Source organism: Equus asinus, chromosome 16, assembly GCF_041296235.1.
Source record: "Equus asinus isolate D_3611 breed Donkey chromosome 16, EquAss-T2T_v2, whole genome shotgun sequence".
Lineage (NCBI taxonomy): Eukaryota > Metazoa > Chordata > Mammalia > Perissodactyla > Equidae > Equus > Equus asinus.
The window spans coordinates 15,783,003-15,802,957 of record NC_091805.1 but is presented as its reverse complement, the minus strand read 5'-3'; the positions used below and the strand labels follow the sequence as shown (position 1 = coordinate 15,802,957).

The 19,955-nt window shown below is 37.4% G+C and overlaps 1 protein-coding gene across 2 annotated transcripts in view; it reads left to right on the top strand.

Moving 5' to 3' along the window:
- The first annotated feature begins 14,830 nt into the window (after window positions 1-14,830).
- Window positions 14,831-19,955, top strand: part of ADGRL4 (adhesion G protein-coupled receptor L4) — a 106,594-nt gene continuing 101,469 nt past the window's right edge. The window contains exons 1-2 of one of the 2 annotated variants that reach the window (XM_014850013.3): window positions 14,831-15,361; window positions 16,696-16,845. In XM_014850013.3, the coding sequence (XP_014705499.2) occupies window positions 15,340-15,361; window positions 16,696-16,845 (172 nt within the window). In that variant the 5' untranslated portion in view covers window positions 14,831-15,339. The remainder of the gene's footprint in view (window positions 15,362-16,695; window positions 16,846-19,955) is intronic. The other variant, XM_044749279.2, reaches the window with a different exon arrangement.

The following is a 19,955-nucleotide window of genomic DNA, read 5'->3' as shown; positions in this document are numbered from 1 at the left end:
AGCATTTTGAAATTCAAAAAAATACCAAGAAATCAATTTTGCCCCACTATTACTATCCCTAATATTTTTGGCCATATGCTATGACATTGACTGGTGTGGCATCGTTTCCTTAATTATTTCCTCTTTTTTTTGAGTTTTTAAATTGTTTCCAATATTTGAATGCTGTAATTAAAGTGGCTGTCTATACCTTGGTGCACAAAACTTGTCAAAATCTAGGGGGTGTTTGTTGTGTTTTTTTTACAATATATGTAAAGAATGGAAACTACTGAGTCAAAAGGTGAGAGATTTTTAAGGCTGTTGATGCACAGTGAGAAATTGTTTTCAAAGTCAGTTTAGGTGTTTGCTTTTGTTTTGTTGGTTGGTTGGTTGGTTTAATAATTAATTAACTGACAACTGCCAAGAATTTGCAGTACTCGGCCCCTGTGTCAAGTCATTCTTAAATAGTGTTGCTGTGATAATATCCACATGATAGATTTTCATAGTGGGCAGCAATGAGAAAGCACAGGATATGACTCAAAATGACATATGTATAGCTGCACAAGGCAGGCTTTGTCCCTGAGGGCACTCACTGGCTAATGTGGGGCATTCTACATAAGTATCAATGCTGAGGCAGACCATGGTAGGAGTGAAAAGAGAGAAATAAAGCCAGGGAGACTGGGAGAACGAAGAAATTAAATTCCATAAAGAATCATAAATCACAGAGCAAATGCTGTTCCTCCTCACTAATGTGTGCTCATAATGTGAAAAGGCTTTTAGAGTATTCTTATTGTGTTCCTTAATTGATCATTATATGGAATCTTTATTTTATTTATAAATGAAAAACATACTTCAAATTTTTCTTCATGTTTCCCCCAAATTTATTTTTCAATGAATCTTATCCATATCAACACATTTCTAAGATAATATGAATTGTAAAGAAATAATTTATTTATGATCATGCAAAATAAATCCAATATAGAGCAAAAGACAGTGTGCTTGATAAAAACTATAAAGAGACTTGTAAAGATCAAAATGTTATCTTTTTTAACCTTGAATGAAAATCCACCAATATCTGTAAGCTAACATTATCTAATGACTGCATTTGACAGGAAAACCAGAACTGACAATTTTACAAATAAAGCTATTAGTTCGTAGTATTTTACTTAAGATGTCAACTACTTAGAAACCAAAAGACTTTATCGATAAGCCACATTTGCTTTACTCAAAGCCCAGGATTGTGTGACAAACACCCCAAGTGATAGTAATGAATTAACAAATTTCCCATTATCACCTGCAGTATGCTGGGATGCTTTTTTCCTGTTACTCTGATAAATACTATCTTATTTTTTTAATGACCATCTTCATAATCTATAAAAGCCACCATGTCAACTCTCTGGAAATATTTCAGTAACACTTTGATTGAACAAAATCCTTATGGGTTTCTTTGAAATCAGGAAGGCTTGTCATTATTTCTAATAGATTAAGCAAAGCACTCAGATGGAGTCGTGAGCAGTTAAATCACTCAGATTTGGGCTTGCCACACTGAGGCACTTTCACGCGGCATTTCTGTTTTAATCAGAGATGATCTTTTTAATTTAATTTACAGCTTGAGGATCCGTTATAATAAGCTCAGTATGCTTAAAGAATTTAGATAAAGAGAGATCTAACATTAAACCTATTGTCTTGTAATAAATACTGAGAAAACACCTATTTGCCCTTATTTTGTTTTAATCTCTGAACTCAATAAATAAATAAAAAATATATGAAAATAAAGATTCTAATTTTGGATATTTTTGTTGTACTTATGTATGAAAAGAGGTTACAGTTTCAAAAATTTACCTTACTTGTGTCTATCTAGAAATATATGTATACACATCTACACACATGGATACATATATAGTGGATACACATAGGTACATATACACATATGTATACATTCATATTTATATGCGTGTGTATGTGTGTATTTAATTCCCTAAACTGCACTTCAGGGCCATGGAATAGCTCTGTCTTACCCTTATGCTCTTACTTCCTACTGGAGCCTCTGTCTTCCTTGGCTGACAGTCTCCAATCATTACCTACTGGGAATCAAGAACAAGTTAGATCAAGCCCTGCGTTATGTCAGTAAAGGTGCACCTGCAGACTGCCAAGGCAGTGATGCCTTTGTCCTGGTGCAACACACCTCTGTCCCCTTCTCCAGCCCTCTCGAATCCAAATCGCTGATAGTTCTGAAAATGTTATCTGTTGGAATTGGGTCTATTTATGCTTAAGAGTAAATCGCAGAATAACAATGACTCAAACACGATAGGAGGTTATTTTTCTCGCATTAAAGAAGAGGCGTAGCCAATTCTGCCAGTCCCGGGAAGCTCCCCTGACTCTACAGTACTCTGGGAGGATTCTAGTTTATCTGTCCACCGTCATGAGGCTGCGACTCTTTCTCTCAGCCCAGGATAAGTGTGAGAGGTCCGACTTTGACCACTGTGTCATAAGCAGCAAGATGGAAAACGCAGGGAGAAGCACAGTCTATTTTGAGGAGGTTTCTAAGAGTGAAATCCAAAGCTTGTGCTTATACCTCAATGACCGGAGCTTACTCTCAGCAGTCCCAGCAGCAAGGTAGACGAGAAAATGCAATTTTTACTTCAGTACACCAAGGTCACAGCTTCAAGTACAGGGTACCATTATTAGGAAAGATGGAAAGAAACATTTGTCAGGGAAGCAACCAGCAATCCCTGCCACACCCTCAATGACAGGCTCCAGTCTGTGTACCATTATTGACAATTATTTCTTTGTATTAAAATTTAGGGTTTATCCTTGCTTACCTCTGGCATTACTGAAGTCAGGAACATGTCATGTCAAGTTTCATAGTGTGAGAAGCAGGACTGCCTGGAACTTACCCTGAAGATCCCTTCTGGGTTGTCCAGCAAGACAGCTTGCATTAGCTTCTCCCTCTCCCATCAGGAGGCAGTTTTCTTTCCCACCCCAACCAGCCACAGGAGGAGTTACAACCTCTCGAGGGCGCTAAAGTCCCTGCTCTTAGTCAGCTACTACCTTGGCTCCCAGGAGTCTGCTTCCTCTGAGGTTGCCCTATAAGAAGGGAGAACAGAGAACCAAGGCTCCTTCACTGGAATCCAAACCCGTACAGTGTGTCCTGACAAGCAGCTATCCAGGTAAATTTACAAGCCAAGGGTCAGCAATCGAAGAGAAGTCACAGGCCTTCCAGTCTTCCTGTCATCCCCAGGAGGGGGCTGCAGGTCCCGGCCTTTCTGCTGCACATGAAGTACAGACGTACCTTCTAGTGCTTTCCCCTTTGGAGGGGTGAGTAAGAGATCCATCTTATCAGTTGTAGAGAAAGGAATTATCAGTCAATTTGGTCACCAGGAAGTCTGAATTTTGATATCAGCTGTTGACAAAGTTGTCTGGGAAGGTACCTGGATACCTTGGGGCCCCATGGAAGTCAGGTTTGACACTGCATCCCCTAATGATAAAAGCAGAGGTGCATCTCCAAGTCCCACCTGGCTCATTGTCTAGGAAACCCAGAATTAGCCCCTAGGATTGTTTTGGGATGTTTCTGCTTCTCATGCTATAATTTTGAATCTCCAGAGTGTCACACAGATTATGACATATAGTAGACACTCAGTAAAGTTGATTAGAGATATAATGAATGCTTAGAGGATACCCGATGTTACACTGGAAAGTAATATTGAGAAATACATTAATGCTTGAATTATTTGCTTCTTTATTTAAATGAAAAAAAAAAGGTCACCTTTATGTAGATTTGCTGAACCATCAGTATGTATTTTCTCATGAAAGACAAAATCTTTCTATGACTCTATCAAAGGAAATATGGAGTGAGTTCTGCTGGAGTAATGCTAAGAGCCTTTGTCTTAGGAATTGCTCATCAGAATGAAAGCTTATTCTAGGCTCTTCTTTTTAACTTACTGTATTTCTTTCAATTTGATTCCAATTAGCTAATTAGAATAGTTTCCCTTAATCATAAAGAAAAAATACTCATTATAAAACAACTTCTCAGTGAGGATATAAGGGATAAACAGGCCATTGCAACTGGTTTTGAGGCACAAGGAAGAGCAGGAAGGATGGGCAGGGACATTGCTGAGTTTCTTGTTCTGATATAGATATGAGGCCAGGTAGATGAAGCAATACCTTTGGCTTCAGGACATAAAGAAGTTTGACATTGCTTGGACTTACATGAAGTCACCGGGAGCCAATGAGGATGTTACTGTAGCAGTGATAAATGTGAACCAGAGCACAGCTCTGCAGATAAAGCAGGCACTTCGGAGATATTTATATTCCATTGTTCCTAGTGTCTTAGTTACTTATTAGACATATAGACTACTGCTTTCATTGGATATTAATATTTGGAGATGATTCAGTGTTAGAGTGATTTGACACTCTAGTAACAGATTATTTGGTTCAGAGTTAGATAATATATGGGTGCACCTTATTTTATTGTGCTTCACTTTAACATGCTTCCAGATATTGTGTTTTTTACAAATTGAAGGTTTCTGGCAATGCTGTATATAGCAAGTCTATTGGTACCATTTTTCCCAGTATTTGCTCACTTCATGTCTCTGTGCCACATTTTGGTAATTCTCGCAATATATCAAACTTTTTCATTATTGTTACATTTGTTACAGTGATCTGAGATGAGAGATCTTTGATGCTACTATTGTAATTGTTTGTCAGCACTATGAATCACGCCCATATAAGATGGCAAACATAATAGATTTTGTGTGTGTTCTTACTGCTCCACCAACCAGCCATTCCCCATCTCTCTCTCTCTCCTCAGGTCTCCCTATTCCCTGAGAAACAACAATATTAAATTAGGCTAATTAATAGTCCTACAATGGCCTGTAAGTGTTCAAGTGAAAAGAAGAGCCACATGTCTCACTTTAAATCAAAAGCTAGAAATAATTAAGCTTAGCGAGGAAGGCATGCAGAAAGGCAAGATAGGCTGAAAACCGGGCCTCCTGTGCCAGTTAGCCAAGTCATGAATGAAAAGAAAAAGTTCTTAAACATTAAGAATTGAATGTTTTAGGAAATTAAAACACACTCCAGTGAGCACATGGATGATAAGAAAGTGAAACAGCCTAATTGCTGATGTGGAGAAATTTTTAGTGGTCTTGATAGAAGATCAAACCAGCCACAACATTCCCTCAAGTCAAAGCCTGATCCAGAGCCAGGCCCTCACTCTCTTCAATTCTGTGAAGGCTGAGAGAGGTGAGGAGGCTTCATAAGAAAAGTCTGAAGCTAGCAGAAGTTGGTTCATGAGGGTTAAGGTAAGAAGAAATCTCTATAACATAAAAGTGCAAGGGGAAGAAGCAAGTGCTGATGTAGAAGCTGCAGCAAGTTATCTAGAAAATCTAGCTCAGATAATTAGCCAGGGTGGCTACACTAAACAACAGATTTTCAGTGTAGACGAAATAGCCTTCTATTGGAAGTACATGCCATCTAGGACTTTCATAGCTAGAGAGGAGAAGTCAATGCCTGGCTTCAAAGTTTCAAAGGACAAGCTGACTCTCTTGTTAGGGGCTAATGCAGCTGGTGACTTTGAGTGGAAGCCAATGCTCATTTACCATTCTGAAAATCCTAGGGCCCTTAAGAGTTATGCTAAATCTAGTCTGCCTGCTCTCTATAAATGGAACAACAAAGCCTGGATAACAGCACATCTACAATGTAGTTTAACGAATATTTTAAGCCCACTGTTGAGACCTACTGCTCAGAAAAAAGATTCTTTTCAAAATATTTCTGCTCATTGACAATGTACCTGGTCACCCAAGAGCTCTAATGGAGATGTAGAATGAGATTAATGTTGCTTTCAGGCCTGCTAACACAACATCCATCCTGAAGCCCACAGCTCAAGGAGTAATTTTGACTTTCAAGCCTTAATATTTAAGAAATATGCTTGGTAAGGCTATTGCTGCCATAGATAGTGATTCCTGTGATGGAGCTGAGCAAAGTGTATTGAAAACCTTCTGGAAAGAATTCACCATTCTAGATGCCATTAAGAAATTTTGTAATTCATAGAAAGAGGGCAAAATATCAACATTAACAGGTGTTTGGAAGAAGCTGATTCCAGTGACAACATGGATGGACCTTGAGGGTATTATGCTAATCAAAATAAGTCAGAAGGAGAAAGTCAAATGTCATATGATCTCACTCATAAGTAGAAGATAAAAACAACGACAAACACTCAACAACCAAAAATCAAACAACCCAATCAAAAAATGGGCAGGGGACATGAACAGACATTTTTCCAAAGAAGATATATGGATGGCCAATAGGCACGTGAAAAGATGTTCATCATCACTGATCGTCACGGAAATGCAAATCAAAACTACACCAAGATACCATCTTACACCCATTAGAATGGCAAAAATAACCAAAACAAAAAGTAACAAATGTTGGAGAGGTTGTGGAGAAAAAGGAACCCTCATACACTGCTGGTGGGAATGCAAACTGGTGCAGCCACTATGGAAAACAGTATGGAGATTTCTCGAAAAATTAAAAATAGAAATATCGTATGACCCAGCCATCCCACTACTGGGCATCTACCCAAAGAACTTGAAATCAGCAATTCCAAAAGTCCCATGCACCCCTATGTTCATTGCAGCATTATTTACAATAGCCAAGAGGTGGAAGCAACCTAAGTGCCCATCAACTGATGATTGGATAAAGAAGAAATGGTATATATATACAATGGAATACTACTCATCCATAAAAATGGATGCTATTGTCCCATTCACAACAACACAGATGGACCTTGAGGGTATTATGTTAAGTGAAATAAGCCAGATAGAGAAAGATAATCTCTGTATGACTCCATTCATATGTGGAAGTTAAACATGTAGACAAAGAGAACAGATTAGTGGCTACCAGGGGAAAGGGGGAGGAGGTGAGGGGTGGGCACAAAGTGTGAAGTGGTGTACCTACAACATGACTGACAAACAATAATGTACAACCGAAATTTCATAAGATTGTAAACTATCATAATCTCAATAAAAAGTTAAAAACAACCACCACCACAACAAAAAAACACATAGAGACAGAGATTAGATTGGTGGTTGCCAGAGGGGAAGGGGGGAGGGAATAGGGCAAAAGGGGTGATTAAGCACATGTGTGTGGTGATGGATTGTAATTAGTCTTTGGGGGGTGAACATGATGTAATCTGCACAGAAATTGAAATATAATGATGTAAACCTGAAATTTGTATAATATTGTAAGCCAGTGTCACAGCAATAATAAGCAAGTAAAAGAAGTTGATTCCAACCGTCATCAATGAGTTCAGTGGAGGAAGCAACTGCAGATGTGGTGGAAATAGCAAGAGAACGAGAAATAGAAGTGGGGCCTGAAGACGTGACTGAATTGCTGCGATCTCATAACAAAACTTTAAACGATGAGGAGTTGCTTCTTATCAACGAGCAAAGAAAGTGGTTTCTTGAGACAGAATCTACTCCTGGTGAAGATGCTGTGAAGATTGTTGAAATAACAACAAAGGATTTCTAATATGACATAAACTTAGTTGATAATGCAGCAGCAGGGTTTGAGAGAACTGACTCTAATTTTGAAAGAAATTTTACTGTGGGTAAAATGCTGTCAAACAGCACTGCATGCTACAGAGATATCCTTCTTGAAAGGAAGAGTCAATCGATGCATCAAATTTCATTACTGTCTTCTTTCAAAAAGTCTCCACAGCCACTCCAACCTTCAGCAACCACCACCCTGATCGGTCAGAAGCCATCGACAGTGAGGCAAGATCCTCCACCAGCAAAAAGATTACGACTTGCTGAAGGATCAGATGATGGTTAGCATTTTTTAGCAATAAAGTACTTTTTAATTAAGCTATGTAAATTGGTTTTTTAGACATAATACTATTGCATAATTAATAGACTGCAGTATAGTGTAAATATAACTTTTGTATACGCTGGGAAACCAAAAAATTCATGTGACTTGCCTTATTGCAATATGTGCTTCATGGCAGTGGTTTGGAACCAAACTTACATATCTCTGAGATGTGACGGTACATACTTTTTTAGTGCTATGTAGCATTCAGCACGAAGCAGGAAGTTACCATTTAAAGATTCTGATAAGAATAGATTAATTCTCTTGGCACATTACCACTCAGTAAAGTTTTTGCACAGTGAAAGTATGAGGTATACTGTAAATTCAAGGATAACTCTTTGTTAGGATTGAACATTTTGTGATGGCAGAATACAAAATTTATCCATATTGTTGACAGCCTTCTAAGTCCTTCAGAAAAAATAAAAACAAAAAGAAAAAGAAAAAGATGAGATTTAGCCATTCTACTGACAAGAATAGTAGGAAAATGGAACAAAATTAGTATATTTACAGGACAACCTCCAAGACCATAATCATATGGTTCCTCTCAAATGCTATGGTAATGGACCACAGCACACTGGAAACAAGACACATCACTTAAAAATTGTACACATCAACCTTAGCAATCTTAGCACTGAAAGTATAAACAATACACAATATTAATTTCACCCTTCAAAAACAAGAAGACAGTCAAAAGAGGATTCACGATTTTAAAGTGGTATGCATTATTATAAAGTTTTCAAAAGTACTTTCTTACGAGTATAAATAAAACTTTAATTCTCGAAAATATTGAGACAATGAAGGACATATTTACAAGGTAAATTGCTCACTATAGAATACTGAAATTATTAGAAACAAAATGAAGAATAGTCATAAAAATGAAATCTGGCCAATAGCATAAAATAACATAATAGAAATCAAATAAAAACTACTTAAGAAAGTGTTTAATATATAGCTCAATTTTTTTTAAGAAGTGGAGGTGCCTAGATTAATGAAAATGTTAACTGCTTACACTAGAATCTTATTTTTATCTTCTAATTTAATTAGATGAAATGCAAAAATACTTTAAAATAGAATCTCAACCTCAGGATTAAAGGGTCAATTATGTTGATAATAATTTAACCATAACTTCTCTCTTTCACAGCTAAACAAGTTGACATCTAAACAATGTCATGACAATTGCAGTTTAGAATTCTTTTCATTTAAAACATATGCATTTTTAGTAAGAAAGTTACTTATAAATATCTGGAAAATCTACATATGAAAAACTAACTCTTCATTCTTCCAATGTTCTAAGTTCACCAACCACATTTGTCACGAAAATGAAATAATGTGAGAATTTTTTCCATATCTTCATGCTTTGCACTTTAAAAAATTTTGCTTACATTTCAAAAACAAGATTCACTTTGAAAACACAGCATTTAAAATATTTTTTCCCTCTCTGGAAATGCATTCAAAGAAAGAAATGTTCTTGGAACCATCAGCAAAACTGATGATCGTCCTAGATTTCCATTACTTTCTTGTAAGGCATTAGAATAAAACAAATGTATTAATATAATTTCATATGACAAGGAAACATTCTTATTCATAGATTTTAAAAATTAAAATATACCATGTTACAAGAAAAAGTAGTAGTATCTGGTGTAATTAAAATTTGCAAAATCAATATCTATCTAAGAATTTTGAAAGGGAAACTAGTGCAACCGGTTTGTGAATAATGTTTAAGACATATGTGAGAACTAAGCTCTGTATCTTAGCCCTTGTTTTAAAATGTTGATTTACAAGTTATGTGTCTATGATGCCTTACATCACCCCGAGACTTTTAGACGAGTAAGGGGTTACCTCTAATGTTGTCTTGTTATTTCTGTGTGGGCAAAATGGTATTAGCAATTGGTTGGAAACAACACTATTTATCTTCATTTACGGTTATAGATGGAGATGTGGGGAAAACTCACGGCTTGATGTCCACTTTTAATAGAAAAATTTTAAGAATGAGATAAATTACAAAGGATTATAAGCTAACATATTTTATTTAGACTTCCAAATAGCTTTCTATTTTTTGAGCTGGTCCTTTCTCATGGAAGGCTATTAATAAAACAGATTACAATAGGAAAATTAAATCTTGTCTGAGATTAAAGATTTGTGACAAAGTAGGACGTAGAGAGTAAGAACAAAAAGATAATTCTCTAAGTGGTAGGAATTAATAATGATGTTCCCTGGAGATTTGAACCAGAGACTTGTATCTTCAATATACATGTTAACAAGAATGGTTGATAGTGAATAATAAGCAGCTGAAATACGCTGACAGTACATAATTACAATATTTAATTTTCCTTAAAAAAATTGAGCAACTGTGGGGAATTGTAAGAAGGTATACTAAACTGGTGATTGAAGAACGCAAAGATAGATGAAACGTAATGTAAAGTACAACGCATTACACACCTAAAGAAATAATTTAAATTGCCTGTATATCCTGATGGATTCTGTGACCTCTCAGGGTATCATTTTGGACAACTCAATGAGGAACAATCAACTGTGAATAAATCAATGCTACAACATGTTAAAAAGCACAGCTAAAAAGTGTAACAATACTAAATAGCAGGTGATTTTAGCATGGTTTCTATTTTAGAAGCAGTGCCCTTTTAAAAAATGAGGTCAGTTTAATATTTTTGTAACATGGAAAAGGTCCAAACAAAGGAAAATACATTAATAAAATAATTTAGAAGTCAGTGATAACGCACACAATTAGCATAATGAACTTTTTTTTAAATCAATGTCTGGCTTAAAAATATAAGTTGTTAAGCATGGGTGCTAACTTATAAATCTTTATGAAGAGGAAGGAGAGAGAAAAATTCATAGAAAACAGGGACATTTGCAAATGTTAAAGAGAATAATGAAAAGATTTAGTGAGTTTTCTGAAGGTCACGAAACAATTGAATGACCAGGCTGGGAAGGAACTCCGATCTCCTCCCTTCCAGGCAACGCTGAAAGTTACCAGATGCTTCTTGCACCTTCTTCCACTAAAAAAATTAGCAGCATAAAAGCCAATCAAACCTTTCTGTTCATAGTTTTGGAAACTCAATTTTTAAAATATTCTTTTAAACACTAACTCGAGCTTCATAATTAGAGGATAAAGTTATTAAAAATGCCTAAGTGGAAATGTACATTAAAACGTTATCATTTATATTTGATACAAAATGTTGACAGACATTAAATAGACTCAGTATAGATTAAACAGACATGAATTTCCAGATGGCTGGGTTTGCAAATGGCAGTGTCTCTCTCCTGACTATTTGAGATGATGAGTTTAACAGCAGACAAAAAACATAGTTCCCTCCTGTTTGAGAACTATGAATTACTGTACAAATAACTAAGAGTTTTCCTTTAAATTTAAATGCAAAAGATTGAGATTTGCCAAATTCCAGTAACATGAAATACATCTAGAAACTTAAAAGACCTTTTAGGCAAACAATTTGCAGCTCATCTCCAAAAATAGATTTCCACTTTTGATAAATTTTACTATGCACAGTTCTAGATATGTATTGATTTATTCATTCACTCAATCAGCACATTTTTTATCACATACCTATCCTCCTTGAGGCACTGTGTAAGGTGTCATGGAGGGAAAAAAAACTTGTTTCTCACCTTCACGTTCTAAGAGACCAGATTAAGAACCATTAACAGACACGTGCACCCTGTAGAACTTCAATCCTTACCCATTCACGACAGTTCCCTTACACTGAGGGGCTGATGTCCCACTTTCAAAAGCTTTTCTTGGTTTCAGCATTGAGTATGTTGCCATCAGATTACTCTTCTCAACCTTACACATAATGCAATTTTCCTTTTTTACCTTTTACGCTTTTGCCAAGTGTCCATCGTTGATGCTGAGCTTGACTAAAACAGACCTGTGGTGGACAAATCTATTGGTAAATTGTAATCCTATTGAGGGTACTATGGAAATAGAGATAATATGAAGGAGTGAGGAACTACCTTAACTAACAAATTGGTGACAAACTTTCCGTAAGTTGAGAAAAGTCAAATGATGTGTGAGAAATGACAACATTTGGAGGTATAGTCACAGAGCTGGCCAAACACTCAGAACCCAATCACGTTATTAACGCTTGGGTGAGGAATTAGATGCTGTCGCAGAGGCCTCGTGAAGGGAGTCCAGACACAGCGTGTGTTTCTTGTGCCAGTTTCTGTGGACACCAGAAATACACCTTTGGAGAATGTCTTCATTTCAATTGTGCATTAATTTCCTATATTTACATGTGTTGAATATTAAAGGTATAGAAAACAGTGCTGACCTGTATATTAATAACCTTAGCAACCCGCCGTGATCTAGGAGGGCAGGCCTTATTATTTCCATGTTGCAATAGTGAACGGGGCCCCAAAGAAGTTGAAGAACCTATTCAAGACAAAAGCCAGAGGTAAACCTGGGTCTTCCCAGTTAGTGTGCACTGTCCATGGCGAACTCCAACCTGACCAAGAACCTTTCAGGGAAATCCTGTTTAATTTGGCACGTTATAGACAGACCCAAGATAGAATTAATCACGGATTTGATAAGATCTCACGATGCAGAATGAGTGTTCATACAGTGCATTAAAACCACAATTGGGTAGGTAGCTTAAAATGACATAACTTCCATGTGTGTAGGCCAAAATCAAGCTCTAAGGGATTATTTTATCTTCCAAAGTTAGACATGTCTGAATGATACCCAAGTGAAGATCATTGATAAAAGGTTAAACTTAAAGTTCCATATTCCTGTAAGAGTACTTCTTTAAAATAACGCTTTTTTCCTCACAATTAAAATATTTGCTTGAATTGAAAATTCCAAATGGTTCTTTTTCAGTAATGTAAAGACAATGGATCCAAAAGTATGCAGTTATCTTATGTCTATTTCTTAAGAAAACAGACTTCTCCAAGTAACAAATTTTTAAGTAATTTTGATTTTTACAAAGAACAATCTTAAAACTATAAGCATCATTAAATACTTCATGCCCATTCTTTTCTCCTGTATTTTCCTGATAAAAATACACAAACAAACTTTTACTTTTTGAAAAGAACACCCATACAAGAGGAAAGATGGGAAAATATTTTTTTAATTCACTTTTGTACATTTTTTAAGCAATCTATTGAAAAGAATAAGATCTTTTAAAAATTGGCTGTTTTCTATTTTCTTTAGAATAAAAATAAAGAGTTAGTATGTGTGGCTGATATGTGGAGTAAACTATTTTAGGGTAATGATTTTGAAAATAGCTATTGTGTTTCAGTTTATAACTTGTCTCAGAAAATAATACATTTCTATACTTATGTCTTTTGAATGATGAGTATATTCAACGACTTCATATGAGGAGTATTTGCAATGACTTTGGGAAAACTAGCTGAATGAAGTCAGGTCATTGGAACTCCTTGAATTTTATATCCTAAAACTGGGCGCATTACTTGTTTCCCTTCAAAGCCAGTCCTCATCCCACCTTTCCTATTTTTGTGAATGCTTGCCACCTTCTTCCGCTCATGCAGCTGGAAAACCTTTACACTCTTTTTGTCTCAAACATATCCCTCAACCTTAGCAAGTCAACCAGACATCAATTTGTCTTTATCTAACCCTTTCTGGAATGTCTCCCTATCTCGTCATCCAAAGACGTCTCCCCTTGTCCAGGCATTTGTAGTCTGCTTCCTGGACCCCTCTGGCTTCCCAGTCTTTGATGTCTCCTTAACATCCCTCATTCAAACAGCTGCCAGAATTTCTTCACTGAATCACTGTCTAGTTTTCTTAAAGGAAAAAAAAAAGGAAAGAAAGTACTCTTTAAAAGAAAACCAATTAACAACAGAATAAAGTCCCAAACTTATTTTTCGTGGCATTTAGGGCATTTAAATCACCTTTTTAAACTCCTTGACTAGTAATAACTGGTGACTCCTCACTTTTGCACCACCCTTCTGAGGATGGGACCACTATAGAAGGAACATAGCAAGTTGACTGAGAGTGCTGGCTCAGGAGCAAATAGCCTGGGTTTGAATCAAACCAGTCGCTGAGACTAGCCGTGTGACTCTGGGCAAGTCACACAACACCTCTGTTCCTCATTTCCCCCTTCTGTTGTGGTACTACTGTCAGGAGGTTTTGCAAGAATTAAATTCAGCCAGAAAGCGTCTAGGAAAATGCAGTGGAGGGCAAGGGAAATAGGTCTATACTTCTGTCATGGTGACTAGTTTTAGCTGTTGCCCCACTAGTTTACAATCCTTTTGGAGTCTGAGGGCCATGATTTATTCATCTTTGTCAGCGTACTCTCTTTACAAAGCAGATGCTCAGTAGATGTTTGTTAGATTAAACAAAATCTGAATGAAATGTGACAGAGGAGAGCCCAACTGTTTAAAGGTAAAATGACTTGTGTTGATGGCACAAACATCAGTCATCTCTTTAAACCAACTTTATTGAGGTATTACTTATAAAACGTACCAATTTTATGAGTACCAATCTAAGAGTTCCGACAAACGCATACATTCACGTAAGCACCATTCCAATCAAGACACAGAATATTCCCGTTACCCCCAAATTTTCCTTGGTGCATCTGCAGTCAGTCCCCGCTTCCCACCCCAACCTCAGGCGACCTCTTTCTGTCATTACAGATTAACTGTGCCTGCCATTTACTTTTTAAGTTTTATATTAGAATTGTTTCTATCTTTCAACCTGAACGATCTGTTTCTATATAATCAACTCATAAACACTAACATGCAAAAGGAAAACTATGTCTCAGGCACCACTTGTTCTAGGGCTGGATGGGGGTTGAGGGTACCAGCAAACTGAAAATGGAAAACAGTATTTGCACTTCCATAGCCATTTAATTCTTGAAACTTGGCTTTTTTGTTTTTACTAGGCCGTTTTAGGCACAGTCCTAACCTGTAGGGAAGAGAGAGTATGTCCTTATTTAACGCCCTGTAGCCCTGAGTCCCTGTAAGGCGAGGACTGAATCCTGGCCGTGAAGGCCCTGTTGCTGGGAATCAGAGCTCCTGCCTGCTTCTCGGCCCTTCCTTCTCCATGGAAATTCATTCGTGACCAGAAGAACGCCGCGTCCTGGAATTGAGGCTATAGGAAGGACCCCAAGACCTTTGCAGTTCTGGACGCTCTCAGGAGGGACATTTCATGGGTCTCCAGCGCTTTGGCTGTTGAGCACAGGCTTTGAGGACGGCACTCCGGTCGCTGCACCTGGGGCCAAAATGACCCCGCAAAGGGTCTGCAGGAGTGCTCAGGGCTGGTGGCCAAGAGGCAGGGGCTGAAGTCAGGGTGGCGTGGGGGCAGGGGCTGGGGCCGGACGTGACCAGCTGACTTAGGACTTGACACACACACACACACACGCACACAAAAGAGGCCGGAAAGTGTCCGGAGGAAGCCCGCGCGTCACGGGGCACGGAGCCGGGAGCCTGGCGCGCCAGCCCAGCCGCGTCCCGGGAACAGGCCCGCAGAGCCCCCGCGTCCCGCCACCGCCACCGCCGCGGCCGTCGCCAATGAGACTCCTCCCGCTCCTCGGTGAGTGCCCGCGCCCGCCGGAGGCTGCAGAGGGGCCCGCGGCGCCAGGGGAGGGGGTTTTCCAGGTGAAGCTCAGGTGCCCAGTGGATCTGACCAAGCCGCCCACGAGAGTTGATGCAGTACTTCCCAGGATGTTTTTCTCCTTGGCCTTTCAACTCTGGAGTTCGATATTTATGGCCCAGGGACGAAGTCACCTTTTCATTCCTTCTGACAAAGTCCCCAAAGTCTCCGACTTTGACCTTTCTTCTGATCTCCCCGCAAGAAATTTGGGAAACTCCAAAACATTAAGACTTGTGGGAGGTTTCCTGACATTTTAAGGGGACTGCCAGCCCAGACTTTGGGTTCATTTAAAATACTCTTTTGATGATGCTGTGCAGAAAGACAGTAAATCACATATTTGAAGGCGAATTAATTCTGGTTTAGACAGTATATACAGCCCTTTGTGAGGCTGGGATGTAGAATCGAATGTTTCAGAATCTCTTTTTACCAGATAAGGACAATTTATCTCCGATGACTGTTTTCAGAACAATAACTTGCATGATTCATAACTGTTCATCCCCAAGTGGGCTTGTCTTGAGACGGCCTGGGACAACCATTAAAAAATGAGCTCTTACGCTTTTCCTTATCTTTTCCTACCAGCCCGCAAAATACCATTTCCAACTTTGTTTTCAGCACATCTGAAATAAAGTCTTGTTCTCTCACATGCTGCATTTTGTTGGTTGTGTTTGTGGGGTGTTCCGTTTCCAGATCAATCTTTGACCAGTGTGTTGAGTTTTCCTTTAATTTCCCCTAACGGGGGAAAATGTGAAAGCAATTTTATTATGGAAAAGGAAGAATTTAAAAGAGGATTAAAGCACAGAAAAAACAATAATTGCATTTGTCTTCCTGTATGTTATCACTTGTTGCTCTCATTTTAAAATAACACAGATTTGAATTTGAAAAGACCCAGATACTTACTTTACCTTGGTTTCTGCACAGAATCATCCCCAAAGAAGGGAAATTGCTTTACCATCATGTAGTTACCTTAAAATTAACTCACGTCAGGGCGAAGGGTCCAATGATCTAGGAATGCTGCTTTCTTTATAAAGCTGTGTTGTTTACTACATTTTAGCTTTGTGGAGATTTGCTTGATAAACATTGAGATTGAAGAAAAGCATTACTCTTTTTACTTACTTGCTCTGTGCTATTATTTAGCTAAATGCTCCCTTGGGAAATTCTCATAATCCATTTATCTAAATAGAAAGAAAGAAGAGGATTTGTGTTTATTGCAGTCTCACTCAACAATGGGGGGAGTCTTTTCTTTCTGAAAAATTGTGTTTCTCTATTTTCCTTAGTGGGTTTTTCCACTTTGCTGAATTGTGCCTGCCCTCAGAATTGCACCAACACCGCTTGTCTCCCAAATGCAAAATGTGAGATACGGAATGGAGCTGAAGGCTGTTACTGCAACATGGGGTTTTCGGGAAACGGTGTCTCAATTTGTGAAGGTAAACAATCTTCATGACTGCTTTTGGATTTTATTGTAAGATTAAATTCTGATATGATTACTTCTCCTTTGTCCAGAAATTAAGTTGCTTCACATTATACTGTTTGATTTCATACAATTGATTAAAAAAAAGTTTAATTACTGAAACAATAAATTTGAACTTCCAATCTCAAAATTTATACTTGATTATTGATTGTTGATGACTCCACGTATATCTTATCTTTGGTGCGAATATTAAAGAGTGCCTTAGAACTTAAGCTGGAACACTAAGTTGCAGAGAGTCGAGTCAATACTTTTGGGAACTACGGAACCCAGAGTTCGTGAAGGTCAGGTTATACTGGGATGTGTGGCATCACATGCCTTCTTTAGTCCTTGACTACCTAAATTTGAGGATAATGTGAAGAGCTTTGAGGTTTTCTCCTGCATACCCTGAGTGTAGAAATGAAAGAGAAAGAGAGAGAGAGAAAAGAAAGGGAATTTTGAAAATTCGTTCTTTTCTGAAAAAGTGGATCCTCTTTATAAGACTTTAGGCGAGAGGCCAGAGCAAGAATGCCAGAAAGAGTCCTTCTAGGGTGCAGTTTAGCCCATTGACTTGATAGAACACCATCCGATCATCAGATTTAAGTGATTTCTTGTCTGTTGTCCCCACCACCACCTCTGCTCCTGTTTCCTCAAGCCTCACTCAATCTTTCTTTATTCTCTTTCATTTTTAGCAGAATCTAGTTTTAACTGGGTCAATAGAAGAACATCCTGGGTAGGAGAGAGAGAAAAAAGTTCCAAGTCGTATAAATTAGTTTTAGAATATAATTAAATGGCAAGTTCAAATTAGAACTGTGTGGTGTTATACTCCTAAATGTATTTAAGATAACATGGACTTTTTCTAATTAAGCCAGGATATTGTGCATTGTTAATATTGCATGTGTTTGCTTATAGCGTAAACAAGTTGTATCTCGTGATTCAATTTGATAGGCTCTTAAAAAAGATTAAATATGCAGTATAGAGTAAGACCAAGCCTCATCATAATTAGTTTAATGTTTTAAAAATGTAGAGGAAAGCTACAGCTTTTTTATGGTGCATTAGATCAGGCGTTTCTGCTTGTACACACAGCCAGGATTTGTAATATGCTGTTCTACAAGCACTACAAAATTCTTTCCATAAATAATCTTCGATTTTTATTGTATATTTAATTGAATGGCATTATGGCAAGTTGCTAGTTGAGTGACCTTCAAAATCTTGCTGCAAACATATTAGTGTGCTCTCCAGCAATCATTACAAGTTGTGCCATAGTCCTTTATAAGCTGTGTTGTCTTTCTGTTATTCAGATACTTTTCAACTGTCATCATTACCATCATTAGCATCAATAACTTTTCACAATTTGGACCTGCAAAAGCCAACTAGATTATAATCATGTTTCTAATGATTTCTTTTGAAAGTATTTTTCCCATTATCCAGTGTAGTTGTTTTTTTCCCCCACCGCCTAGTCAATGGCCCGCTGAAGGACAGAAAATATTTTCTGTTGAAAAGAAATACTTCAAGACCTTTGGGCCTGCAATTTCTTTTCACAAAGAACACAACTTACAATGGGAATTTTTTTTTTCTTTTCAAGTTCATTTTTAACTTAAATCCCCTTCTTGTTTAAAGAAAGTTATATATTTACTTGTTTCAATGCTTACTATTTGATGATGTCCTCTTCAAACTACTCAAAGGTTTGTGATGTCTTCTTAAGACTGTTCAGTTTCGCCTTTAATTCACTGATAGAGTTTTGATATTTTTTTCAGTACGTATATTTAATATGTTTCAGAATTAAACTTAAAACATTGTATTCTCAACTGCTGAATAGTCTAGGTTATATTTTGGGTTTAAAAACTCTTGTTAGCTTTTTTCATCTCTAAAAAGATTCCCCACTTTTTCTGTCTTTCTCTAAGATTGGTATTAGGTTAACAAAAGAAAATGACTGGACAGGAGTTTTGTTACAGAGGATGCCTACTTTGGGAGGAATAAAAGTTTTTTTTTTCTTTTTGGTGTCATTACTGTCATCTTCATAAGATTTGGCTCCCGCAGAGACCTGCCAAATAAATGTTGTGGTAATAACTCAACCTCGCTAAATGTACTCTGTTTGAAGAGGTAATTTTGAACAAGTTGTTTAGAATTTGGATTACATAGTCAAACAGAAGCAAGTTTTAATAGTAGTGAATTTATTTCATTTTCTTATTGAATAAATATTTATTGAGCACTTTCATCACCATCATCAGGATAGCTAAATCTACTGTACCTTGAGTCCGAGATATTCATTGGCACAATACCTTAATCTGCTATTAGTCCCATTTTATCTATAAGGAAATAGAGTCTTAGAAAGGTTAAGTGAACATCTCAGTTGATACAATAAATAAGCGGTGGAGCCAAGATTTGAACTAAGGTCTAACTCCAGCGCTTGTATCTTGCTCTTTATCTTTGACCATAAGGCCTCTGCTTAATAGGTACTACTATGCCCTTGGACTGAAATAATGAATAAGAAATTGGCTTTTATTTTCAGTTTATCTAGAGATAGTTACAAAACTGTATTAATCATTTGATGCAATGTTATAAAAGTCATAAATAGAGGTAAATTTGAGATGTGCTACCAACTACAGGAAAACCTTCCAAGTCAAGGTGACATTTAAGCTGAGAATTGAAGAATAAATAGTGTTTATCAATGGTATTGACAAAGTGGCAGAGAAGTCAGGCAAAAGGGATCAGTCTTAACAAAGGCCTAGAAGTTGAACATGGATGGTACGTTTTAAGGAGCTCTGAGTATTTCCTGCAGGGTGTATATCACAGGGTGTATTAGTCGAGGGGTCAGGGGAATTAAATCAAGATGTCAAGAGTATGGGCTTTATCCTGTTAACAAAGAGCCATTGGCAGGTATTTGGTAGCTGAGTTACATGATAAATTATGTGTATTAGAAAGATGACCCTGTTAGGGAGAGGAGGAATGGATTAGCCAGGGTCAACCTATAAAAGCAATAGTAACTTTATATTTGTACTTATATTTGTACAGTTTGTGTCACTTGTACCCAATATATCTTCAATTATCATATCAAGCTTTTGAAATAAAAAGTACAGATGGTATCTT